The 24,202-nt window shown below is 37.5% G+C and overlaps 1 protein-coding gene across 2 annotated transcripts; it reads left to right on the forward strand.

The window, feature by feature from the left end:
• The first annotated feature begins 6,866 nt into the window (after nucleotides 1-6,866).
• On the forward strand, nucleotides 6,867-11,708 carry LOC114573690 (gap junction Cx32.2 protein-like). 2 transcript variants are annotated; one of them, XM_028605987.1, is made up of 3 exons: nucleotides 6,867-7,031; nucleotides 8,650-9,055; nucleotides 9,288-9,381. In XM_028605987.1, the coding sequence occupies exons 2-3, from the start codon at nucleotides 8,666-8,668 to the stop codon at nucleotides 9,297-9,299; spliced, it is 402 nt and encodes a 133-aa protein (XP_028461788.1). In that variant the 5' UTR covers nucleotides 6,867-7,031; nucleotides 8,650-8,665; the 3' UTR covers nucleotides 9,300-9,381. The 2 variants fall into 2 exon arrangements, with proteins under 2 accessions (XP_028461788.1, XP_028461787.1); XM_028605986.1 differs by having other exon boundaries at nucleotides 8,650-11,708.
• Nucleotides 11,709-24,202: the final 12,494 nt, after the last annotated feature.

A 24,202-nucleotide genomic window follows, 5' to 3' on the forward strand; every position in this document is an offset into this window, starting at 1 on the left:
GGATCCCGAGGCGTTCCCAGGCCAGGTTGGAGATATAATCCCTCCACCTAGTCCTGGGTCTTCCCCGAGGCCTCCTCCCAGCTGGACGTGCCTGGAACACCTCCCTAGGGAGGCGCCCAGGGGGCATCCTTACCAGATGCCCGAACCACCTCAACTGGCTCCTTTCGACGCAAAGGAGCAGCGGCTCTACTCCGAGCTCCTCACGGATGACTGAGCTTCTCACCCTATCTCTAAGGGAGACGCCAGACACCCTCCTGAGGAAACCATTTACAGGATAACAAAAGTAGATATCCATAAATCCCTCTGTAATTTTTTCCCCATCTAATATGTGAACACAATGAAAAAATTATTTTGAACGTGGCTTTATCCAATACTTAGATTTCGTTTTTAAAATATATGCAAATGAGCGCATAATTCATTAGATAATACATAATTTGCATATTTAAACATTAAATTACAGAAAACTTGTAATACATTTCTTTCTCATCTTAATCTAAGTAATCAACTGGCAGAGTTTCATTGTGATATCTGCTAGTTAAAAAAAATTCCCTATTCACCTATAGTGTCTCGCCTTAAAAATGACACATATAATGCTTAATTCCACTTTAGAAATTGTACATTTGCATGTATATACATAAAAAAGGCAGTGAGCCTCCACTATATCCTTGCTCTGACCCTTGACTATCGATCTAGAAACTTAATTTCCTCATCTTTGATTGCCTACTTACAAAAAAACTAGGGGAAAATGGTCCAACGACTGAACAAGATAGGCAATTTGGCGGCCATTTTGATATGCAAATTAGAAGGTCAAAAACTCAAAATTTCGCTTGGGTACCATTTTTTTTGGACTCAGCACCCTTGAAATATGTAAAGTAGGCCAGTTCCCGACTTGTACCCATAAATGCTCCTCACTTCTTATAGAAGGCCTTTTTTCTGAAATCCGTCTAGACTATGAGGCACACTTGTAGGAATTAAACACTGACCCTGATTCATAGAATTCCAAAAATCTATTCATATTCTTTTTTTTTCGTTTTGACATTATTGTCCTGAAATTACATTACCTCGCCATTCCCATAGATGCCGCTGCGTTGAATTCACACTGCAACTGGGCACTCTTGTCATAATCAGAAGACGAACCAGAACAGCAGAAGTAGTTTAGTCGGCGCAAATATTGGTAAACCTCACAGAAAGAATTATTCAACCTGCTCCATCCTCATTGAAGGCGAGAATTTGGACATATTTCGGCTTTTATAACCTCGAAGGGAAGACGGAACTTGATAGAAATCATGCTATATGCAGGCTTTGCAAAGTGAAAGTTAAGTGTTTTGGAAACACCACAAACTTGAGAACTCAGATGGTACGGCATCACCCGGAGATTAACATTAAAGACGTGGACGAACAACAGTGTTGTGCCTGAACGCGTTCGTTGAACGATAGTTCATAGTTTGGGCGAATGTGAACTGTACGTACCGTATTACTGCCTAATGAACGTTACTGTGAACTCATTCATTCTGGTGTCTGTGAACCGCACACTCTCTCAGTTTAACTTCGTTCAGTAGGGTGCCAGATTTCTATAGAGCCTTCCAGGCGAAAACCCGGCTAAAACACACCGTAAACAGGCCTTAATATGTAGTGGAAAAAGCACCCAATCTGGCAACACCAGCCACCAGTTTTATGACAAGGCTGGTGAGGATTAACCTGACTCCGCCAGATGGATTGCTTCGCATTTGCTCGGCATATCCATCTGGGAACTTTCCGTTGGAGAACTTTTGGGAAGGGGCGGAAATACTGGTTAGCTGATTGGATGAACCATCTGTCTATCACCTATGTTGGTGATAGATGGGCCAAATCAACCAATCAGATCCACAAAGCGTATGAAATACAACCACAAGCCTGCCCCTGCTGCTGCAGGCAAAGCATAGCTCGTTAGCTCAGCAAGCAAACATGTCGGTAAAGGATATTTGCCGTTTGTGTAACGAGAATTTAGGAATAAAAGGCACCATTTCAGGTTCCCGGACCGCTATCTGAAAATACTGGTTAGCTGATTGGATAAACCATCTGTCTATCACCACCTAACCCACCTCAAAACCAACGCTGATTGGCCCGGTCGTTTGGCTAACGGCTCCAAATGTTCTCTATCTCAAGATGCCAGACTGATCTGCGAGTGGAAAACTGGAGCTCGCAAGATCAGGACGGTCTCACGAGGCTAGGTGAGGATGCGAAAAATCTTAAATTTCTGTGCAAACTTTGCCCGCCGGCTTTCAAAAAGAAAATCCACACTTCAGTCACGTCCACAGCAAACCTGAAACGGCACATTGAACTGATTGGATATGAAGATGAAATCTGACGCATAGTTTCAGTGTTAAAACTGATAAAATAATAAAGTCTGTGGTTCTATATGTGCTGTGGCAATAATTTAGAAAAATAATAGCTTGCAGCAACATATGGAAAAAAAGAACTATGAACTAGTTCATTTTTGGAACTGTTAACTTAGTTAAAAATTTTGAAGTATGAGCTATGAACTGAACTAGTTCATTTTAAAATTTGTGAACTAAACTTTGAACTAGTTCATATAGAAAGTGAACTTTCCCAACACTGACGAACAACAACCTAAAGTACCGTACCGGTCAACCAACACACTCTCTTTCAATGCTCTAAACTCTCACCGTTGTGTCAGAGAGAGTGTTCTCAACTTCCAGAGACAGTTCTAAAAAGAAAGGGCCTAATTTTAGGAAGTTCAATGTGCCTAGTCGAGTTCACATTTCAACAGTCAACCTGGTAGCTGAAGTACTCCTTAAGCCACATTTAGCAGTATGTTTTGTTTGATCTGAGTACAGCACTTTAAAGCTAAATATAAAAGCTCTTTTTAATTAACAGTTGCCACTTTTGCAGTTTTTAGTTGCAAAAGTTTTTATTTTGGTAAGAAGACATATAAAGTAATATCAAACTACATTTAATTTATTGTGTTTCTTTTCTTTTAAATTGTATGTCTACTGCAATCACATGGGTAAAGTAACTACATTATATACTGTGAATCGTTTTTTGAATCGATGATCGTTTTTTTAATCAAAAATTTATATTGAATCAAATCATGAGCCTAAAAATCTGAATCAAATCGAATCGTGACATTTTCTGAATCGTACACCCCTATAAACAGGGTAAAATAGAGTTCTATGAATAAATATGTAATGAAAGAGTGAATAAATAATTTCCAGCAGGCTTCCTGCTACTATATGCTGATAGTATCAGCCACATTTGGTATGTATTGACTATTACACCAGCTAGTAGTATTTACTCAATTCCGTTTGTTAACATTTATCCAAAATTGTCAGGTTCTGGTAATGTTTCCACCTTTCTTCACCCACAAGTTTCAGGAACAAAATCTGGGCACTTCTCAGAAGGTGATATTTATAAGTTCCAGGTACTTTCAGGTGTTCCTGGTGGTGCCGTCCATCATGATTGGTCAAGAAAATGTAAACAAATATCACAAGAAGGACGACTACAGCAAAGGATCACAATAAACTTGTATCTCATAATAATGTACTTGCCAAATAAAATCCATTACAGTATCAGAACCCCTTCTTTTGTTTTCGGTCCCACAACTGCTGACTCAAACCTCCCAACCAAGTAAGCTTTAAGAGTATATAATATAATTATAGTCTGTATAAACTCTCAGCTTATACAGTTTATACAGCTCTCAGCTTATACAGCTGAGAGCAATGTGGTGCATATGGAAAGATATACGTGGAATATACAAATTACAGTGATTTACTTTTCAGAGCTATATGTACCTGTTTAAAGCAGTTTAAACTTCAGCATGTTGCTCAGGGGTATGTGACAGTTTTAGAGGAGTAAAGGTTATACACGGAGCAGCAACATTTGGTATCAGTTATGGTCAGCAGTGGGCGTAATTTCTAAGCATCAGTCCATGTCGGAGATAGTCATGTGCTAAGGGAGTTTGGGCAGGGTTAGTGAGACATGGGGGAATCAGATTTTGCAATGTCAGCTTGAATTATAAGAGGGAAGTGAGAGAACCTCAGTCACAGGGACTGACTGAACAAGGCAGTGGTCATAACTGAGGTAGGAACATTTATTACTGTGTGAAGAGTTAATATATCATATTATATATAAAATATAATATAATTTCATTATTTGATTATATTTCACAGCCTTAAGAAATAGACAATGATTGTTACGTTGACGTGATTAATGTCAACGTAACAAAATCTGGGCACTTCTCAGAAGGTGATATTAATAAGTTCCAGGTACTTTCAGGTGTTCCTGGCGGTGCCGTCCATCATAATTGGTCAAGAAAATGTAAACAAATATCACAAGAAGGACGACTACAGCAAAGGATCACAATAAACTTGTATCTCATAATAATGTACATGCCAAATAAAATCCATTACAGTATCAGAACCCCTTCTTTTGTTTTCGGTCCCACAACTGCTTACTCAAACCTCCCAACCAAACAACACATAAAAAATATGTGGTCTGCCCTGCTTCTGCCTTTTCATTAAAAAAAAAAAATGTAGTACTTGACAAATCATCTTCATCTACATCTGCTTTAAATGATATAAAATGAAACAGCTCAGCATCAACAGAATTACTACTACATAGTTAAATGTAACTTCATTGAGTAACACAATATTTGACCATGATAATGTTATGAGACAACACAATTCAGATTTTTTTCTACTATAGCACAACTTTACCTATATCTCTCCATATGCTACATTCATTAAGTTCAAGTTTTGGTAACTATAAGGACCTATTTGACATCTTTAGAACAATAAACATATCGGAGGTTCCTTCTGTTGCGTTACTTCAGTCTAGATTTTTATGTTAATCACTACGAAATATTGTATTGTCTACCCAAAGTAAGGTGCCCGTATTAAAGTTAAAGGAACACGCCAACTTATTGCGACTGTACGCAAGGGCAGGAAAGAAAATCTAGACGACTGTGCATGCGCGAAGGGATAAACCCAATAGCGTAGCCTTAAAGGAACACGCCGACTTTTTGGGACTTGGTAATTTAGCTTATTCACTGTAACCCCAAGCGTTAGATAAGTCCATACATACTCTTCTCATCTCTGTGCGTGCTGTAACGCTGTCTAACGGCTCCACCAGTAGCTTAGCCTAGCACAGAAAATGCAGGTGAATGGTTCCAGTAATCCTACTGCTCCGAATTGTGACAAAAGTGACAAAATAACGCCAACATGTTCCTATTTACATGTTGTGATTTGTAGAATCACAGTGTCTACAAAAAACAACGTAACATGAGACACAGCCATCTTCTAACCGTAAACAAACCGGGAACTATATTCTCAGACAGGCTTGCTGCAAAGCAAATCACTATATTCTATACTATATTATATTATACTATATATACTATATTCTTCCGCCTAAGAATATAGTTCCCGGTTTGTTTACAGTTAAAAGACGGCTGTGTCTCATGTTACGTTGTTTTTTGTACATGCTGTGACTCTACAAATCACAACATGTAAATAGGAACACGTTGGCGTTATTTTGTCACTTATTCGGAGCAGTAGGATTACTGGAACCATTCACATGCATTTTCTGTGCTGGCCTGATGCCGCTGGAGCCGTCAGACAGCCTTACAGCATGCACGGAGATGAGAAGGGTATGTATCGACTTGTCTACCTCTGGGGGTTACGGTGAATAAGCTAAATTCCCAATAAGTCGGTGTGTTCCTTTAACTAATGGTCAAATCAACCAAAACTCTACTCAAAGATATTGTCTGTACCTCCAACATCATGGCGTGGAGTTTTGACGTAAGCTTGTGTGATAGAATTCCACATACAACGGCCATGTCGTGAATTTTCACGGTCACCTTGCTCGAACATGCATTGGCTTCTGCTAGTGTTAGCATCATAATCCTTATACACTTAACATAGCAGCAGCCAAGGGAAGTTAATAATTTCAAAACTAGGAACATCTGCCAACCATTGAAGGACAAATTCAAGAGCCATTTAATAGTAAACCATTAATTTGTCTCATATTTACCACAAGCTACTTTCAAATTTCACAAGCTTTTGGCTGGCTGGTAGCTGGTGCTAATTCCCATCTATGCCTAGCTGTGACATTAGTCGTTAGCAAAGTTAGCTTATTTTACCTGTAGTATCTTTACTTGATGCGCGGAACATATCCATTATTTTGGAGCATTTCGCCGCCTCATCCTCCATAATTGTTTTCCTTTTGAGACTGACCTCAGCGCCACCTTTCCCTTTTTTTTTTGGCTTTCCATCATTAGACTCACTCACTGTCTGTTAACGTTACCAATAGACTTCCAAACATGACGAGGAAAAAAAGAGGTGTTCGTTGGCTTTACGTCATAGGCCGACCAGGGCTATGAGATTTGAGGAGGGGCTACTCACTGATCCTAGGATATCATACAAATTGGTCTGCATACGTTTTCATACGATATTCATGAGAATATGTTGCTGGACCCTGTGACAGTGCTCATGGTCCCTAAACGTAGAGTTTATACAGCTACACTGTGGTGTATATTTGGCAACAACAAACATTTAGACTAAAATGAAGACCCTCTTCTCATAACTAACATCAGTCTCATCACATAGTGTTATGCGCTTTAACCACAACCCTAAGCAATACTTGGCAACATGTTGCAATTGCATATCCTCCCTTTTAGATGCATAGAGTCTGGGTGTAAGGTGCGTCAATTAAAGTGGGAGTTAAGGCCAAACAGTGTGAATTAATGATAGAAAATGTGGTGTTATGTGTCATCAAGCCTTCCTTTACCGAAACTGAGCATGAGGAAACCTTTTCATCTGACTCATCAAAATGATCACGAGTTTGAGAGAGTAAAACAAGTAACTGTGGGCAGCAGACTTCAGTGTGAATGCCTAACTCAGTCCGACCAAGCCCATAGGCCTCAACGGTATTTAAGTTTCATCCTGGTCAATGAATCACATCTTTTGTTGCCTATCACTCTGGCTCTTCTGTACTGGCCTTATGGCAAAGAAATTATAATATCAGAAGCCTGACAGGTGAGTACATTTTATGTTTCTGCAACCTTAAATCAAAACTGGTTCACTGGTTCTTTAATATGTGATTGTGTCACAGGAGGTATTGTGGAGTTTCTTTAATCAGAATTGGAATCAGAAAATGATTTATTGCCTTGATGATTGGCCTTGATAAATTAACATATTAAACATTAATAAAGAATGAAGAAACAAATATGTACAATATATCTGTTTAACATTAAGAAAAAAGAGGACAATGTATTAGGACAAATCCGTCGTAATTCCGAGTTACCACCTAAGCATATTTAAGATGCAAATTTATAGTAACTTGAATCTGAATTTTGAAGTGTGTGTTATGTCTGTAGATTACACGTATTTATAAAACAATAGCCTTTAGACATATGGGCCTGCATTTATCAAACTGCTAAAAGTTGGACTTAAGCCAAGACAAAAATAAACACATAAATGATCCCTTCAAAACAGTCACCTCTTGTCTCTATGAATAAACTGTACAAAGGTATATTATTGGTCATGTTATCTGAAGCAAAATGTTTAATTCACAACAGGGTGTCCAACGGATGCAGCTGCTACTTACTTGTTTGCTTTCAATAGTTAGTTCACTTTTTTTGCATTTTGAGGAGTGCAAACAACAGGATATACCTTGCACTTTTGATTTTGTTGGCAGTCTCTTTCCATTAATAATCTTTAGCTTAACAGCAGCAGATTTCCTCCATTTTTTGGTTTTTGTTTAACTAAATCATACAGGCTTTTACAAACAACATCCCACTGAGAAAGGGGAATATTATGGCAGATGTGGGGTACATCCTTGTGTCTGATACGTCCTTATGTGTGATTAGCAGGCTCATACGGAATATGCAGCTGCAGAAATTTCCATAGATTTTAAACAAATTTAAAAAATAAAAACAAAACTCATATCTCCACCCTAAGCAAAAAACAGTACATTCCACTGCTTCATTCTGGATCACCACTGAAAACTTTAAAAAATGTATAAAAAAAAAAAATAATAATAATCAGAAGATTCCATTTGGCTCTGCTGATTAGCTATTTCCAAACATATATGTGACTAATCATGCTCTTAAAGCTTACTTCTTCACTTCCTACAGTACAAAGTGGAAATTCATCGAATATGATGTTTTGACCTATCAATAAACCCTCCAGTGGGTATCAGGCTGTACTGTCATAAATCTGACACAATTCTCTAAATGGGTCTTATTCTTTATTTTCAATAAATAAACTTTATTTATTTATTTGAAGAGTTGGCTCTTTAGAGAATTGTTAGTGCTCTTAGAAGTATGGCTAGATAAGGCTTAAAGGTTGAAAGGCATTCAGGTTTATGAATAATAGAAATTTAAAGCCTCCGTGTTGCATTGTTTTTCTTGCCTTTCTTTTTTTTCACAAACCTAGATTCTGACAGACTATAGTTTTTTCATTTCAATTATTTTTGTTTTATGCAGACACTTAAAGTTTATCTCTGAATTTAATTAGGTCTTGTCTTTATGGAATTGCAGAGTCCTTGATGAATAAAACATAGTAATAACGAGTAGAATGCTTTAGCTTTGTACAAGTCTTTTTCAATCCACAACTGTAAGTTTAATGTCTGTGTGTTTCTCCTCTACTTCAGACATTTGTTTCCAGTCATGGGTGACTGGTCTTATATGTCCTCACTGCTAGACAAGGTCCAGTCTCACTCTACTGTGGTGGGGAAGATCTGGATGACCGTCCTCTTCCTGTTTAGGATCTTTGTCCTGGGTGCTGCTGCAGACAAAGTCTGGGGAGACGAAGTGTCAGAGTTCCATTGTGACACCTTGGAACCAGGATGTAAACATGGCTGCTACAACTGGATGTTCCCAATATCCTACATTCATTACTGGGTCCTGCAGATCACCTTTGTGTCAACACCTACCTTAGTCTACCTAGGCCATGCTGTCCACATCATTCACAAAGAGAAGAGGATGATGGAAAAGCAGCGGGACAGCACAAATGGAACTGTACTTAGGAAGCCAAGGTATACAGATGACAGAGGGAAGGTAAAGATAACAGGCATCCTCTTTTGCACTTACATGACCCAGCTGATCGTCAAGATCATCCTGGAGGTGGGATTCTGTGTGGGCCAATTCTACATCTTTGGCACTGTGTTCATAGTCTCCTACTTCCACTGTACTATATCTCCACCTTGTGCCCGTTTCAGTGGTGCCCAGTGTTACATTTCTCGTCCCACCGAGAAAACAATTTTTGTTGTCTTCATGCTTGTGGTTTCAGGCATTTCGGTGATCCTCAACATCATGGAGATAATCTACCTGCTCTGTAACAAGAAGAGAGACACCAGGGAAATACGTCAAGCTCAGCAGCATGTGCTCATCTCACAGCAGTGCCCTTCCAACCCAGCTTGGGGAAGCATGAGCAACAAGCATGGCGGGTTCCCATTGTTGCCTCTACAAACCCTGGGTATGACAGGCCTCTGCAATGATGACAAACACATTGAATCTGTCAGTAAAGAGAAGGACACCTGATACATGAATTATACATTATACACTTTGGATGTTTCTTGTTATTATTTTTCTTAAGTTACTCTCTACATATTTACTTTAAAAATTAAAATAAATAAAAAATCACAATACTGCACTATAATGGTCAATAACACTAGCTCCCAGAACCTGGGGGATGGGGCCTGGTCAGCCCTCAAAAAGACATTGGAAGTGATCTGAGTATTACATTGGATGATGAGAATTTATGCCAAAAACTATGCCACGCGATGTGAGAGTGCGCCTAATTTCAGTTCAAGATTATGCATCACTTCTATTGGTTGGATTGAAGGGACCCAGGTTACATTCAGCCCAATGTTATTTGTTCTAGATATTGATCATTCCTTACATGAATATATAAGCACATACAAAGTTGGGTCCAAACTAGTTTAATGATAGTCAGACAGATTATTTTAAGAGGATGGGGTAGGAAGGGGTGCCTTCAATTCAAGAGTGGGTTTGTGAGATGGTTAGGGTGGCAGCATTTGAAAAGATGTCATACAAACGGTTTGCCAAATTGGATTTCTACACAGGAAAATGGGGAAAGTACTTGAGCTTTCGGGAGTGCTCCCAATAAGTTTATAGGATGTATATTATGTGTTTATGGTGTTGTCATTATACATAGGTTTATTTGTTTTACAGTTTGTTTATTGTGTTATTTTGTTGTATGGATGTAATCACAAATAACACCACCTCCACAGTATCAGACATGCTAAGTGGAAGATATACAGTTCCAATGATGAAGTGGATTTGGAACAATTTATTTCAGTCATTCTTCAGTAAAGGTCATTGAAGTCAATCTGTTATCATGTGCACCATATTTATAATATGTCATATTTGTATTGAGAATATGCAATAAATGTCTACACTTTGCAACAGTGTGTTATCATAAGCCATTAGCTTACTAAAGAACTAATCATTTACCCATAATTCAAATTGTTTCTTAATTATTAGTAAAGAATTTAGTGTACCATTAAACTGTTGGAAGTCATTAATAAACCAGCTGCTCTGATGTGAACCCAGTTGTGAATAGATGGCAGTAGCCATTCTCAAATGCGGTTGAGGAATGTTACTTAGTACGTTTACTCAAGTACTTGAGCATTTCCATTTTATGCAAATCCCCCATATCTAACAAGCAAATATTTTACTTTTTACTCCACTACATTTGACGGACTGTATTAGTTACTTTTTAGATAAAAAGTATTTATACCCATCTTTTGCATTGAAAACAGTAGCAGTATCAGCAGTATCACAGCAGTATCTCCAAATTTGGTGCTTTTTTTTTGAACTTTTTATTTATATTTTTCACAGAACAAAACAAAAGGAAAATTATCTGAGACAAGTGATAAAGTAACAGGAGAAATGCGGAGGAAAATAATTATAATAAATAAAAATATTCTGTATATATATATTGCTGCACCTAATATGAATGTTCACATCTCAACAAACATGATCCAATAATATACAGCCATATAATGATATAAAATATATAATGTATAAAAAAAAATATATATATTCTTTAACCATGTGCCATCTCTGATTAAAAAGGTCAGATTTCAATTGTAATGATGCAGTCATTTTTTTCCATCATATAAATCTGCTTTAGTCTCTGTTTCCATTCAGTTACAGTTGGTGATTTCACAGACTTCCAATTAGCAGTAATGTTTTTTTTGGCAATTAGTAGTAATACACGTAAAATATATCTTTGGTCAGCATTGAAAACATCAACTGATATAACACCCAGCAAGAAAAAACGTACATTTGAGGGAACTTCTCTTTTTACAATTTTCTCCATCTCTTCTTTAATATTTTTCCAATACGCCAGGATTACTGGACAGGTCACCTATTTTACCACATTGTCTCCAGCATAAAGCTGTCTTTTACAAAATTTGAAATAACCAGAGGAGTATGAAAATAACGTATTTTAATTTTCCATTCAAATTCCTTCCAATGTTGACTATTAACTCCCTTATGGCACCTATAACGTTTATCCCATAACACATCCTCTATTACTATATTAGCTTCTATTTCCCACTTTTCCTTAATACTGTAAGTGTTTCCAACCATGTCTGTTAGCAATCTGATATAAAGATGAGAAACATGTTTACAGACAGGGAGGCGTTTTTCTGAAATTGTGATAAAATATTGTTCTATGTCATTTGGGATTTTGCCAATTCTTTCTTTTTCCTTATGGTTTGTGATGTAATGCCTAATTTGCAAATATCTATAAAAATCATTGAGGGAAGATCGAATTGTTCCTGAAGTTGTGTGAAAGACTTTAAGTGTGTTTCTTCAAAGAGCTGATTAAAAATAAAGAGGCCTTTAACTGCCCATCTCCTAAAACCATGGTCACACATTGAAGGTGGAAAATCTACATTACCCACTATGGGCATAGCTCGAGAAATTGTTCCAACATCCTTATCCAGCATTTTCTTTACTTCTGCCCATACCTTTATTGTATGTTTTATCCATTCATTTTCAATCTTCATTTTATTGACATGTTTTAGATCCATAAAGGGTAGGGCATATATATAAATTGAGAAATTAATTTGTTTAACATATTAAAAGTGGAAATTGGAACACTTATGGGCAATGACTGGAATAAAAATAGGAAACGTGGGAGCATGTTCATCCTTACGATCTCAACTCTGCCAAACAGAGACAAAGGAAGAACTTCCCAACAAACTAGATCACTCCTTATTTGATTAATTAGCTTATTATAGTTTGCCTCAAAAAGTCTTGTAGTTTCAGGTGTGATAATAATCCCCAGATATCTAAATCCTTGTTTAGACCAGTGAAATGACACCATCTCGTTTAGTTGTTTAGGCCATATTCCTGACATCATCATTGCCTCTGATTTATTTTGATTAATTTTGTATCCAGAAATGTCTCCATAATCATTTAGGCATTGCATTAGTCGAGGTACTGAAGTAAGGGGATGTTTTATAAAGAGCAGGATATCGTCAGCGAAAAGGGAAATTTTATGAACTCTCCCCCCACCATCCTCAACCCCCTCAATCTGGACATCCTGTCGTATTGCCTCCGCTAGAGGCTCGATACTGAGAGCAAAGAGAATGGGTGAGAGAGAATCACCCTGTCTTACGCCTCTCTCTATATCAAAAAGGTCAGAGCAATGACCGACAAATTTTTGATTTGGGATTCTTGTACAACAGCTGAAACCAAAAGGTAAATTTTTCAATCTCGATTAATGTTTTTTTTTATTTTCATGACTATTTACATTGTAGATTCTCACTGAAGGCATCAAAACTATGAATGAACACATATGGAATTATGTACTTAACAAAAAGGTAAATTTTTCAATGAAGCCCATCTCGATTAATGTTTGTTCTAAAAATTGCCAATCTACCCGATCAAATGCTTTCTCAGCATCTAAGCTGAGAAGCATTGACGTTTGAGTACCCTTTGCCATAAGTGACTGCAGGTTTAACGCTCTCCTTATATTATTTGTCCCTTGGCGACCTGAAATGAACCCCGTCTGATCTGGTTTTACTAATTTCCTAATGTATTTTTGTATTCTAGTTGCTAAAATAGATGTTAATATTTTATAATCCACACACAGGAGGTTAATAGGACGATAACTAGAACACTGCAATGGATCTTATCCTTCCTATACAGGACTGTGATGATAGCCTCAGACCATGACTCTGGAGGGTTCCCTGAATTTAACACATAGTTATATAACTTACATAATACTAATAATAATTGAGGTCATCAACAAACACTTTATAATATTCTCCTGCAAACCCGTCTATTCCTGGCGTTTTGTTATTTTTTAATTTAATAATTGTTTCTTTCACCTCCTTTTCTCTAATTGGCTCTACTAACGCAGACGCTTCATCCGCAGTCAGCTTGTCAAATTTAAGATATTTAAAGAAATCATGTATTTTTTCTTCTTTCAATTCCTGATGCTGACCCTTATATAATTGTTCATAATATTTGGCAAAGGTATTTGCTACTGCTTTTTAATAATAATAATAATAATAATAATACAAATGTTTTAGCGCTTTACATGGAACTCAAAGACGCTTTACAAACTTTTGACTAGTTTCGACATCGCTGGAATTTGGTTGTTTAATTTTAGGAATTGTTCGACTAGCTTGTGCTTTCTGTAGTTGAAATGATAATAACCTGCTAGCCTAGTTTCCCAATTCATAGTATTTTCTATCGATAAACCTAAGGGAACCCTCTGCCTTATAGGTCAGAATCTCATCTAACTTGGCTCTATTCTCTTTAAGTTTATTAAATACTTCTTGTTTTCCACTTCGTTTATGCTCATTTTCTAATCTCTTGATTTCAGTTTCTTAATTTTACTTGTTTTTTAAGTCTGTCTTTCTTTAACTTTGATCCTATAGATATTATTTTCCCCCTTATTGTGGCTTTTCCTGCGTCCCATAAAACAGTAGGTGAGACCATTCCATTGTCATTCAAAGCAAAATATTCCATTATTGCTGACATTATTTCTTCTCTTATATTAACATCTGTCAATAATGAAACATTAACTCCAGGTACCGTATCACACGGTGCTGCCCTGCCCCCGCATCTTCCACATTGCTCACTCTCCCCTCCAGCTCACCGATCCTCTGCTGGTAGTCACCGAGCTGCTCTTTAATATCTGTCAGTCTTTTCCAAGCGTTCAAGGGTCTTTGTTGTTCGGTTATGTCCCTGACTGTTTTCTTCACGAAGTTTTTCATTTCTTGTATCAAAGACATTTCACCCTCACGTGCTACCTGCTCCACGCGGCTAGTAGCATCTAAGCTAGCGCTGTTCGTGCTCGGTGGTTTATTGTCGATTTCTTTCAAATGTCCCGGTTTTCCTTGTCCTCTGGTTTTCGATGTGGTAGTGATCTTGTTCATGGGCTATTTTCCGCCCTGAAAGCTTTATATATCTGCAGTTTTCACTGTTTTCTAACTTTTTTCTGACGGAGCCTCGTCTCTAACCGGTTGTTCCAACCATGACGTCACTGGAAGCCCAAATTTGGTGCTTTTAACTTTGAATTCTGATAAAATCAAGGATTAGGGATGGATTTAGTTTTGATTGTACAGCTCATTTTATCTTGTAAAGGGGAAATTTGCTTTAGATGCATCACACTACTTTTCTCTACCATGTAACAATGTTCGTCTGTATTGTCCCTGGAAAACAATAAAAAGCTGAGGAGCCTACCAGTTAAAAATAAAACAAAGCTAAATTAAAATTTGTTCAAAGATTATAGGACTACCTGTAGCACCCTCCTTTCAGGAAGCTCATCAGGAACATTAAAAATGACTCCTCACATTTTGCACAGAGAATATCAGCTTCTTCCTTCAAACAGACACTGTAGAGTTCATTCTTTCAATCGCAACAGACAGCTACATTAAATCCAGTGCAATATTTATTCAGGGTTACAAGTCTCCAAGACCTTGTCTGTCTGTATGTTCATGTCATTTTCTGTTGTTATACATGTATGCTTTGTTTCCTTACTTGTGTGTTTATGTCATTTGTGGTAATGTTTCATGTATGTCATTTGGTGTTATTCATCTTATTTATGTCTGTATGTACAGTACAGGCCAAAAGTTTGGACACACCTTCTCATTCAATGCGTTTCCTTTTTATTTTCATGACTATTTACATTGTAGATTCTCACTGAAGGCATCAAAACTATGAATGAACACATATGGAATTATGTACTTAACAAAAAAGTGTGAAATAACTGAAAACATGTCTTATATTTTAGATTCTTCAAAGTAGCCACCCTTTGCTTTTTTATTAATAATGGAAAAAAATTCCACTAATTAACCCTGACAAAGCACACCTGTGAAGTGAAAACAATTTCAGGTGACTACCTCATGAAGCTCATTGAGAGAACACCAAGGGTTTGCAGAGTTATCAAAGAAGCAAAGGGTGGCTACTTTGAAGAATCTAAAATATAAGATATGTTTTCAGTTATTTCACACTTTTTTGTTAAGTAAATAATTCCATATGTGTTCATTCATAGTTATGATGCCTTCAGTGAGAATCTACAATGTAAATAGTCATGAAAATAAAGAAACACATTGAATGAGAAGGTGTGTCCAAACTTTTGGCCTATACTGTATGTCTATGTCCTCATTCTTATATGAGCTATCCAGGGAGGCAAAAGTATTTCAGCCCTGGCTGACAATAAAAAGTTGTATCGTAAAAGTGACAACACCATAAGCCCATGACACGTCTCTCCCCAGCACAGAGCTTCTTTGGAGCCCTCCAGAAAGCTTAGGTATTTTTCCCATTTTCTAGAATAGACATCCAATCTTGCCCTGAATAAATTGAATTCAACCTTCTTCCAAAGGTTTTTTTATTGAATGACAAATTTGCAAAAACAATTACTGTACGAGGGCGCCTCCCTAGGGAGGTGTTATAGGCACGTCCTACTGGGAGGAGGCCTTGGGGAAGACCGAGGACTAGGTGGAGGGATTATATCTCCAACCTGGCCTGGGAACGCCTCGGGATCCCCCCGTCGGAGCTGGTTAATGTTGCTCGGGAAAGGGAAGTTTGGCGTCCCCTGCTGGAGCTGCTCCCCCCGCGACCCGACACAGATAAGCGGACGAAGATGGATGGATGAATGGAATTACTGTACGATGGAATATATATCATTTTTCCCCATTTTCTTTTTTTAACCAGAACATACCCCACCCATATCCCACCCTCCCACCCAATTACAAACAAACCTGCATTAAGAAATTAAAAGAGATGATTTCAATCAGAGTCTTAATTATAATACATAAAGGTTGAAAGGGTTAAGAATGGCAGAAATGAAATACACACTTAGAAAAAAATAAAAAAAATAAATACATAAATATAATGGAATAAAATAAATTAAAAGATGGGAAGGGGGTAGCTACTCTAATATTGTTGTAGCTGGTTTCTCAAAAAATGTCAAGAAGGGGCGCCATGGACTTCCAGTGTCATGGCGGCGTGAAGAAGTCTCATCGCATCTCCTCCGTATTCTTTCTCTTTTTCCCGGTAAGTTTACCACGCCACTTTACTCGCAGACGTTCAGATAGACCACTATGACTTTATTGTAACTTTTTGGCCTCCTCTATTAACAAAATGAGCGCAAAACCGTCTACCAGAACCAACAAAACTACGTCTCACACCGCCCCGGCGCTGGCCAAGGCTAGCAGCAGCAACTGCAACAATGATGCTAACGACAGCACTGTCGGTCACGGTGATCACCTGAGGAGCCTCCTGGGTGACATCCGCTCTGATCAATGTAGGAAGAAATCCTGGCGGAACAGCACAACTCGGTAACTGCCTTCCAACAGTCAGAGAATTCAGGATATAGAAGACGGCCTATCCACTGTTGATGGAAAAGTTGGTCAACTAGACTACCAGAGGTGGAAAGTAACGAAATACATTTATTCATAACTCACGTTACTGTACACACTGTAGTGTTGTTGTGTATTTTGTATTTTTCAAGTAGTTTTTAAAATCAGTATTTTTAAAAACTTGATAACATTTTGAGTGAAGGATTGTATTTTGCTACATTACAAATCCCATCTGTTACTGAGTAAAAAAAAACAACCGAAAGAAAAAAAATAAAATCGCGGAATGACTGTAATGCACCCTGAATGCACCAACATTCTTTATTTTGCGCGAACGTATGCAGCTTCTTCTTCTCTGGTTGCAAGTTGCAATTAAAAAGAAGTAGAAGAAGAACTGCAATGTGTCGCACCATAGACATAATATATTATTATTAATATAATAATATTTATATATATTAATATTGAGCAGAATTAAGTTTAGCCTATTGGTCCGAACCTCCACAACAGTCCCTGTTTCTCATGTGGCCCCTTGGGAAAATGAATTGCCCACTCCTGCCAGGACAAACGCCAATATAACAGAAGAAGAAGAACACGCATCCTGACCATGTGAACGCTGCCAGTCACCAAAAACAACGTAACCAGGGGGGCGGTGCCTGTTATTCTGAGATGGCATGAACGCAGCATGTCTATGGTAATATCGCCTCCCGGCTCTGAGACACAAACTGTAATGCTTATGCTGGAAGTTTAACGTTAAAATGGACAGATGACCACCAAAGCGCAAGAGAGGTGCAGCAAAATTACGGGAGAAAAACATAAAAAATCTACAGGCAAACGCCTCAAAATGTGCCAAAATTTCGGACCTGTTTGGGGCTGTAGCTTCAACGTCATCAGCATTACCTGTAGAGGAAGGAGGAGAGGTGGCAGAGAAGCAGAAACATAATGACAGGGAAGAGGCCGAGGAGGAGAGTGACAGGGCCATAGCGAGTGAGGAAAAGATGGAGGAGGAGAGAGTAGTTGACGACATGGTATGGAGTAGGCAAATTAACAGGGACTCTCAGGAAGGGAGGGAGGCTGCGTGTGTGTGTGTGTTATATGTGCCTCACATCATAACTGCAAAAATACAATAAAATGAATAATACTGAATGAAGTACTGAAAGGGAAGATTATGAGCATATACCACGCTCACACACAACTGATTTGTTATAGGATAGCAGTTATATAAGAAATAAAATAAATTATCTGTCTAGCTAAATTGGAGGACACAGTATTACTAGGTTACCCTGTTTTAACCACTGCGGCCACTAAGCATAGGTACATACAGGTACAAAAGGTATCTGTAGGGTATTGAATATAAGAAGTTAGTATTAACATAATATACCACCATGAAAAAACTCCATGAAGTCAACAACTGTTTGCTTATTACTATTATGGTTTTGTTTTAATAAATTAGTAAATTGTAGGTATATATCTTGCAAGTAATTGGTTGTGGTATTTCCCAGCCAATCACCTTAAAAGGTCAATAAAAATGGCTCCGTCCTCCGTATGTAAAGACAATGAGAAAACTGTCTTTAACACTCTGTACAAACTGAAACCACATGGAACGGTGCTGTTTAAATTTCAGATGGGGGACACCGTTAGGATATCAAAGCACAGAGGCATTTTTCGTAAAGGTTACCAACAGACCTTTACAGATGAGTTTTTTACAATATCAAAATGTATAGGTAGAACTCCTCCTGTTTACATACTGAAAGACAATAGTGGGGAGCTGGTGACAGGTACCTTTTACGAAGCAGAGTTACAGGCTGTAATTGTAGACAAAAACCAAGTGTTTAAAATTGAGAAAGTGCTGTCTCGAAAGGAAATAGGCCGTAAAAAGCTTGTACTTGTGAAATGGCTAGGATGGCCTGAGAAATTCAATTCATGGATCTCTGAAAAAGACATAGTTGATGCAAGATAAAAGAGAGGGGTCAGTCTTGTAATATTAGTCATTGTGGTTTGTTAGTGAAAGGTGTTGGAGCTATGAATAAGAACGGATTTTTTGTTACGCTGCCTAGTAATTCCTCACAATTAGTTTATCCAAATAATAAGATTTGGCAATTCAGAACAAAACTGGCTAAACCGATCATATTACAAACACCGTATGAAGTTGGTCTTATTGAAATTCAATACCCCAGGATCTGGAATAGTTTCACCGAGAACGATGCCAAGATTGATTTCATCGACCCGAAAACGAAAATGTACAACAAGACAAGGCTAACAGTTGGTTCTTATAATACAATCGCCAGCATTGTTAATGAATATAATATGAAATGTGCTGCTAACACAGCCCTAGCCCACATAACTATGAGCCACAACCCTATCACTAATAAGATTCTTTTCACGGGAGGAGACGGATGGAATATTGTGTTTAGGGGACGTCTGGCCGAAATTCTTGGGTTCATACCAGACTCTGTGTTCGAAATACACATTGGCCCCCATTTAAAATGTTCAGCTCCACACCCGGCCGACATCCATGGGGGTCGTTATAATATATTTATTTATAGTGACATTGTGGACTACCAGCTAGTCGGTGATAGTCATGTACCCCTGCTCCGTTGTATAAATATCTCTGATGAGAGCAAACACATGCCCACTCTGAGTTACGACAGTCCTCACTACACCTCGTTGTCACGCTCGACTATTACTGATATTCAGAACTACTACTACTACGAGACGATCAGAACCAACACATCCCTTTCTCATACGGAAAAGTAATTGTCAAACTACATTTTAGACCTGTGAAACATCATTAAAATGATGAGGAAAGCGTACACAGCCGATGATGGAAGATATATGCACTATTACATGAATCAAGCTGGTGGAGAGTTGCCGGGTTTCATAGGCGCCAGCACACAATATGGGCATGGATTAGGGGGGATATTCAGAAATTTATTTCGAATGGCTGTTCCACTTTTAAAAAAGGGGTTTAATATAGCCAAACCCCATCTGAAAACAGCAGCAAGTGGTTTTATTGGCGATGTTGTGACTAATGTCAGGAACGCCGTGGCATCCAGACAACAGGGCAATGGGCTCATGGTGTACAGACGCAAAGCATTAAAAAGAAGCCCGCCAGGATGTGGGCGTAGCCGGACTGTGAACAAAAAGCATAAAAACACCACCAAAAAACGAAGAATTCTCAAAAGAAAGCATCTGTCAGTAGGCGCAGAGCTCGAAACGACGCTCTCTGTCCCTGACAAAAGACATATTTTAATTTTACAGAATCAATCATGGCGTTTATTCATAATCAGTCCGAAGAGTGTGTGAAGACCGAATTGGACCTGTTTACAGTACCGTACACACAAACATCTATCGAAAAATCTACATTTGTAGAAATCCCACCAATGTCAGCTCTAACGGACGGTGGTCCTATTGAATTTTTCATTTCGGCTAGCGGGGAGGATTATCTCGACCTTAACGATTCATACTTGTATACACGTGTAAGGATTACAAACCCTGATGGCACATTGTTGGCTAACGCAGCCGATGTAGGTTTTATAAACTATCCTGGATGCAGTCTTTTTCACAAGTAGATATAATGTTGGGTGATAGACTGATCACACAGTCTTCAAATACGTATCCTTATCGATCCGTTATAGAATGTCTTCTGAATTATGGAAAGGACACATTGGCTACGCAATTTAGCACAGGGCTATTTTGTAAGGACACAGCGGGCAAAATGGATGAGACCTCTATCACAGGCGATAATTTGGGGTTGACACAAAGGGGTGAATACACATCCGAAAGCCGTATTGTTGAATTAATAGCACCAGTACGCAGATTTGTTTTTTTCAAGAAAAATTGTTGCTAAATGGTGTGGACATGTCTCTGAAATTCATACGTTCAAAAGATGACTTTGCACTAATGACCCCTGGAAATGTCCAATTCGCTGTGAAAATAATGTCTGCTAGTCTATTTGTCAAGAAAATATCAGTGGCACCAACTGTTAGACTAGCTCATAGTAGGGCCCTACAGCATACTAATGCAAAATATGCTATTGACAGAGTAGCTCTAAAAACCTTCTCAATACCTACAGGCACACGTGTTTGCAACCAAGAAAACCTATTCATAGGACAGATTCCTAAATTTGTAGTCATAGCTTTCGTAGATAATGAAGCATACACAGGTTCGTATGCCCATAACCCCTTTAATTTTGGAAACTATAATACAGAATTTATTAGCCTTTATGCCGATGGACAGCCTCACCCAGCCCGTCCTTTTCAGCCCCTTTTTCAAAGAGGGCAATATGTACGGGGATATTATCAACTGGTTGAATCAACAGGACGCCATTTAAAAGACAGGTCACTAGCCATAACACGAGAGGATTTTGGGGCTGGTTATACTCTATTTTGTTTTAATTTGGAACCTGACGGTGGGGGCTCAGGAAATGTTTCACTGATTAAGAACGGTAACATTCGCTTGGAAGTTCGGTTCAGAAATCCACTTCCTAGGACTGTGACCCTTATCTGCTATTCAGTTTTTGACTCTGTAATCGAAATATCTAACAGACGGCAAGTCCTATTGGATCACTACTAAAGATGAATACAATAGAACTCACCAGCGTCCTCAGAAAAAGAATGAATAGAGACACAAATTTCTTAGGAGTAATACCATGCGATCATCTCCCAAAAACAGTTGTTTGTAAATTACCCGCCATGCTCGTTGTAAATACACAGCCCAGTAATATGCCGGGTGAACACTGGCTAGGTATTTACATTACAGAGAACAAGCATGGTTTGTTCTTTGATGGCTTTGGACATCCACCTACTTTTTTTTTTCCTCAGGAAATTGGCAATTTCCTCTTAAAGAACTGTGTGGAGATGTACCATTCAGCAATCCAAGTGCAAAATAATTATTCTACAACATGTGGACAGCACTGCGTCTTCTTTTTATGTCATATTCAGAAAAAGATTCCTTATACAAAAGTATTGAGCATGTATGGCACTAATCTTGTATGCAACGATACAATGGTCAGCCATTTTGTTAGCAGTATACACCCCCGTTGTGTGTCACGATCAGAAATTTAAATGTGTACAATGTTCATGTTCCACCTATAGGTAGAAATTGTGTAATGATGTTTCTTTTCAAAAATAAAGAATGTGGAATATACTATTCTTATAATGCCTAATTTTTTTTTTTTTATTTATTTTTTTTTAAAACAAATTATACAGAAAAAAAAATGCATTCAACAGATAAAATTAATGTAAAACATTCATTTAATGTCACATGTTTACATACAACACAGCATTTTCACGTAGTCGAATAAAGCCAAACACATGAATAGAAAATTTATGTAAAACACATTCATTTTATGTCACATGTTTACATACAACACTGACTTTTCATATAGTTGAATAAAGAAAACACACCTCAAATAGAAAACACACCCTCAATAGAATAAAAACAAAAACAAAATGAATGAAAACACATCAAATAGAAAACACCCCTCTCAATAGAATAAAAACAAAATAAAAATAGGTTTTAAAAAAAAAGTAAAATATAAAGTAGTGTAATAATAGAAATAGGTTTTAAAAAAAAGTAAAATATAAAGTAGTGTAATAATAGAAATAGGTTTTTAAAAAAAAAAAGTAAAATATAAAGTAGTGTAATAATAGAAATAGGTTTTTAAAAAAAAAGTAAAATATAAAGTAGTTAATAATAGAAATAGGTTTTTAAAAAAGTAAAATATAAAGTAGTGTAATAATAGAAATAGGTTTTTAAAAAAGTAAAATATAAAGTAGTGTAATAATAGAAATAGGTTTTTAAAAAAAAAAAAAAGTAAAATATAAAGTAGTGTAATAATAGAAATAGGTTTAAAAAAAGTAAAATATAAAGTAGTGTAATAATAGAAATAGGTTTTAAAAAAAAAAGTAAAATAGAAAATAATAAAAATATGTTTAAAAGTAAAAAAAAAAAATAAAGTAGTGTAATAGAAAATATAAAAGATTAAAAACTAGACCAGCGAGTCTTAGCAATGGGTGGTGTAATACTAAATGTTCTAGGAGTACTAGTTGCTCGTAAAGCAGATGGTGTACCATGTGTAAATACAGGGGCCATTCTTATTGCTCTAGGAGTGCGAGGGGTTCGTGGAACAATCATAGGCGTTTGTGTATTAGTTTCAGATGATGCAACAGTTTTAAAAGCCTCAATAGAACAGCGTACCCTCGTGTTTGGGATTACGGAGAGTGGCACATTTAAGCTAGCTAACGTTTTTAAAAATATGTTCCACCCTTTTGGTCTAGAGTGTTCTGGAACATTATTATGGGTTGTGACACTTTTCAGCAGATCATACAGATGACTTCCAGGCACATTCTTATTTTCAACAACTATTTCCCCTTGATTTGTCCAAGATAACTGGTCATTGTGTCGGGATAATGAAGCCAATATGTATTCTGCATTTCTTTTATTTCTTATAGGCATATGTTTCAACACTTCTGTCTTTAACATATTTTCTTCTTCATCTTTTGAATCATCCTTTGAATCAACTTCAGGTATTGATAATGTAATCTCGCGTTCACCCTGTTTTATCATGACTAAGTACCGCTGTAGAATACTGGAATATCTTTTAGCTTTTTCATATACATCAATGTCAGGCTGTTTCAATATATCACTCATGGCTCGGTCCAATTCACTTTGTACAGACTGTCGCAGAGATACATTTGAGGAGTCCGTTGTTTGAGGAGGTTGTAATGCCACTAATTGATTTTGTGGAACCAAAAACATTTTTGCGTGTGTTCCATCTCAATTCCTGTTGATAAGACTTGCTATGAATGGGATAGCGGCACCCAGGAGAGGGAGTAGAAACCCACCTGTTTGATTGATTGTCTTTTTTTTTTTTTTTTTTTTAACTTTTTTATCAGCTATTAGTCTAATAACTTTCTTCTTCTTCTTTAACAGTTTGTACTGATTATTAGACAGTGGTATGTGGCCTCTTAGGACGTTCAAAGCTATTTCACAAAGCGCATTGATAAAGTCTGGACTAGCGTTGCTCACAATGACACCTCTCGCTCTGGGTGACGCCTTATGTAGCATGTCTAACAATGTAAAATTCCTCTCCATTCGGCTTGACATTATTACACCTTTTTTCTAGGAACATATACAACCTGCTGGGGGGGATATCAGAGCTGTTCTGAGTCTTAAAATATCGGGGGTTGTGGATTTATAATCTATCAATAGATAGCCAAAGGTGTAACTAGTGGCGTCTTTAAAAGCCTCTAAAAAATATTTAGAATTTCCGGGGAACATTTGCCGTGCCAGCAAGCTTATTTGATGTTGATCTCTAGCATTTTTGAAAATAATCATATAGTTGGTGTTCAAA

This window comes from Perca flavescens, chromosome 18 (assembly GCF_004354835.1).
Source record: "Perca flavescens isolate YP-PL-M2 chromosome 18, PFLA_1.0, whole genome shotgun sequence".
Classification (NCBI taxonomy): domain Eukaryota; kingdom Metazoa; phylum Chordata; class Actinopteri; order Perciformes; family Percidae; genus Perca; species Perca flavescens.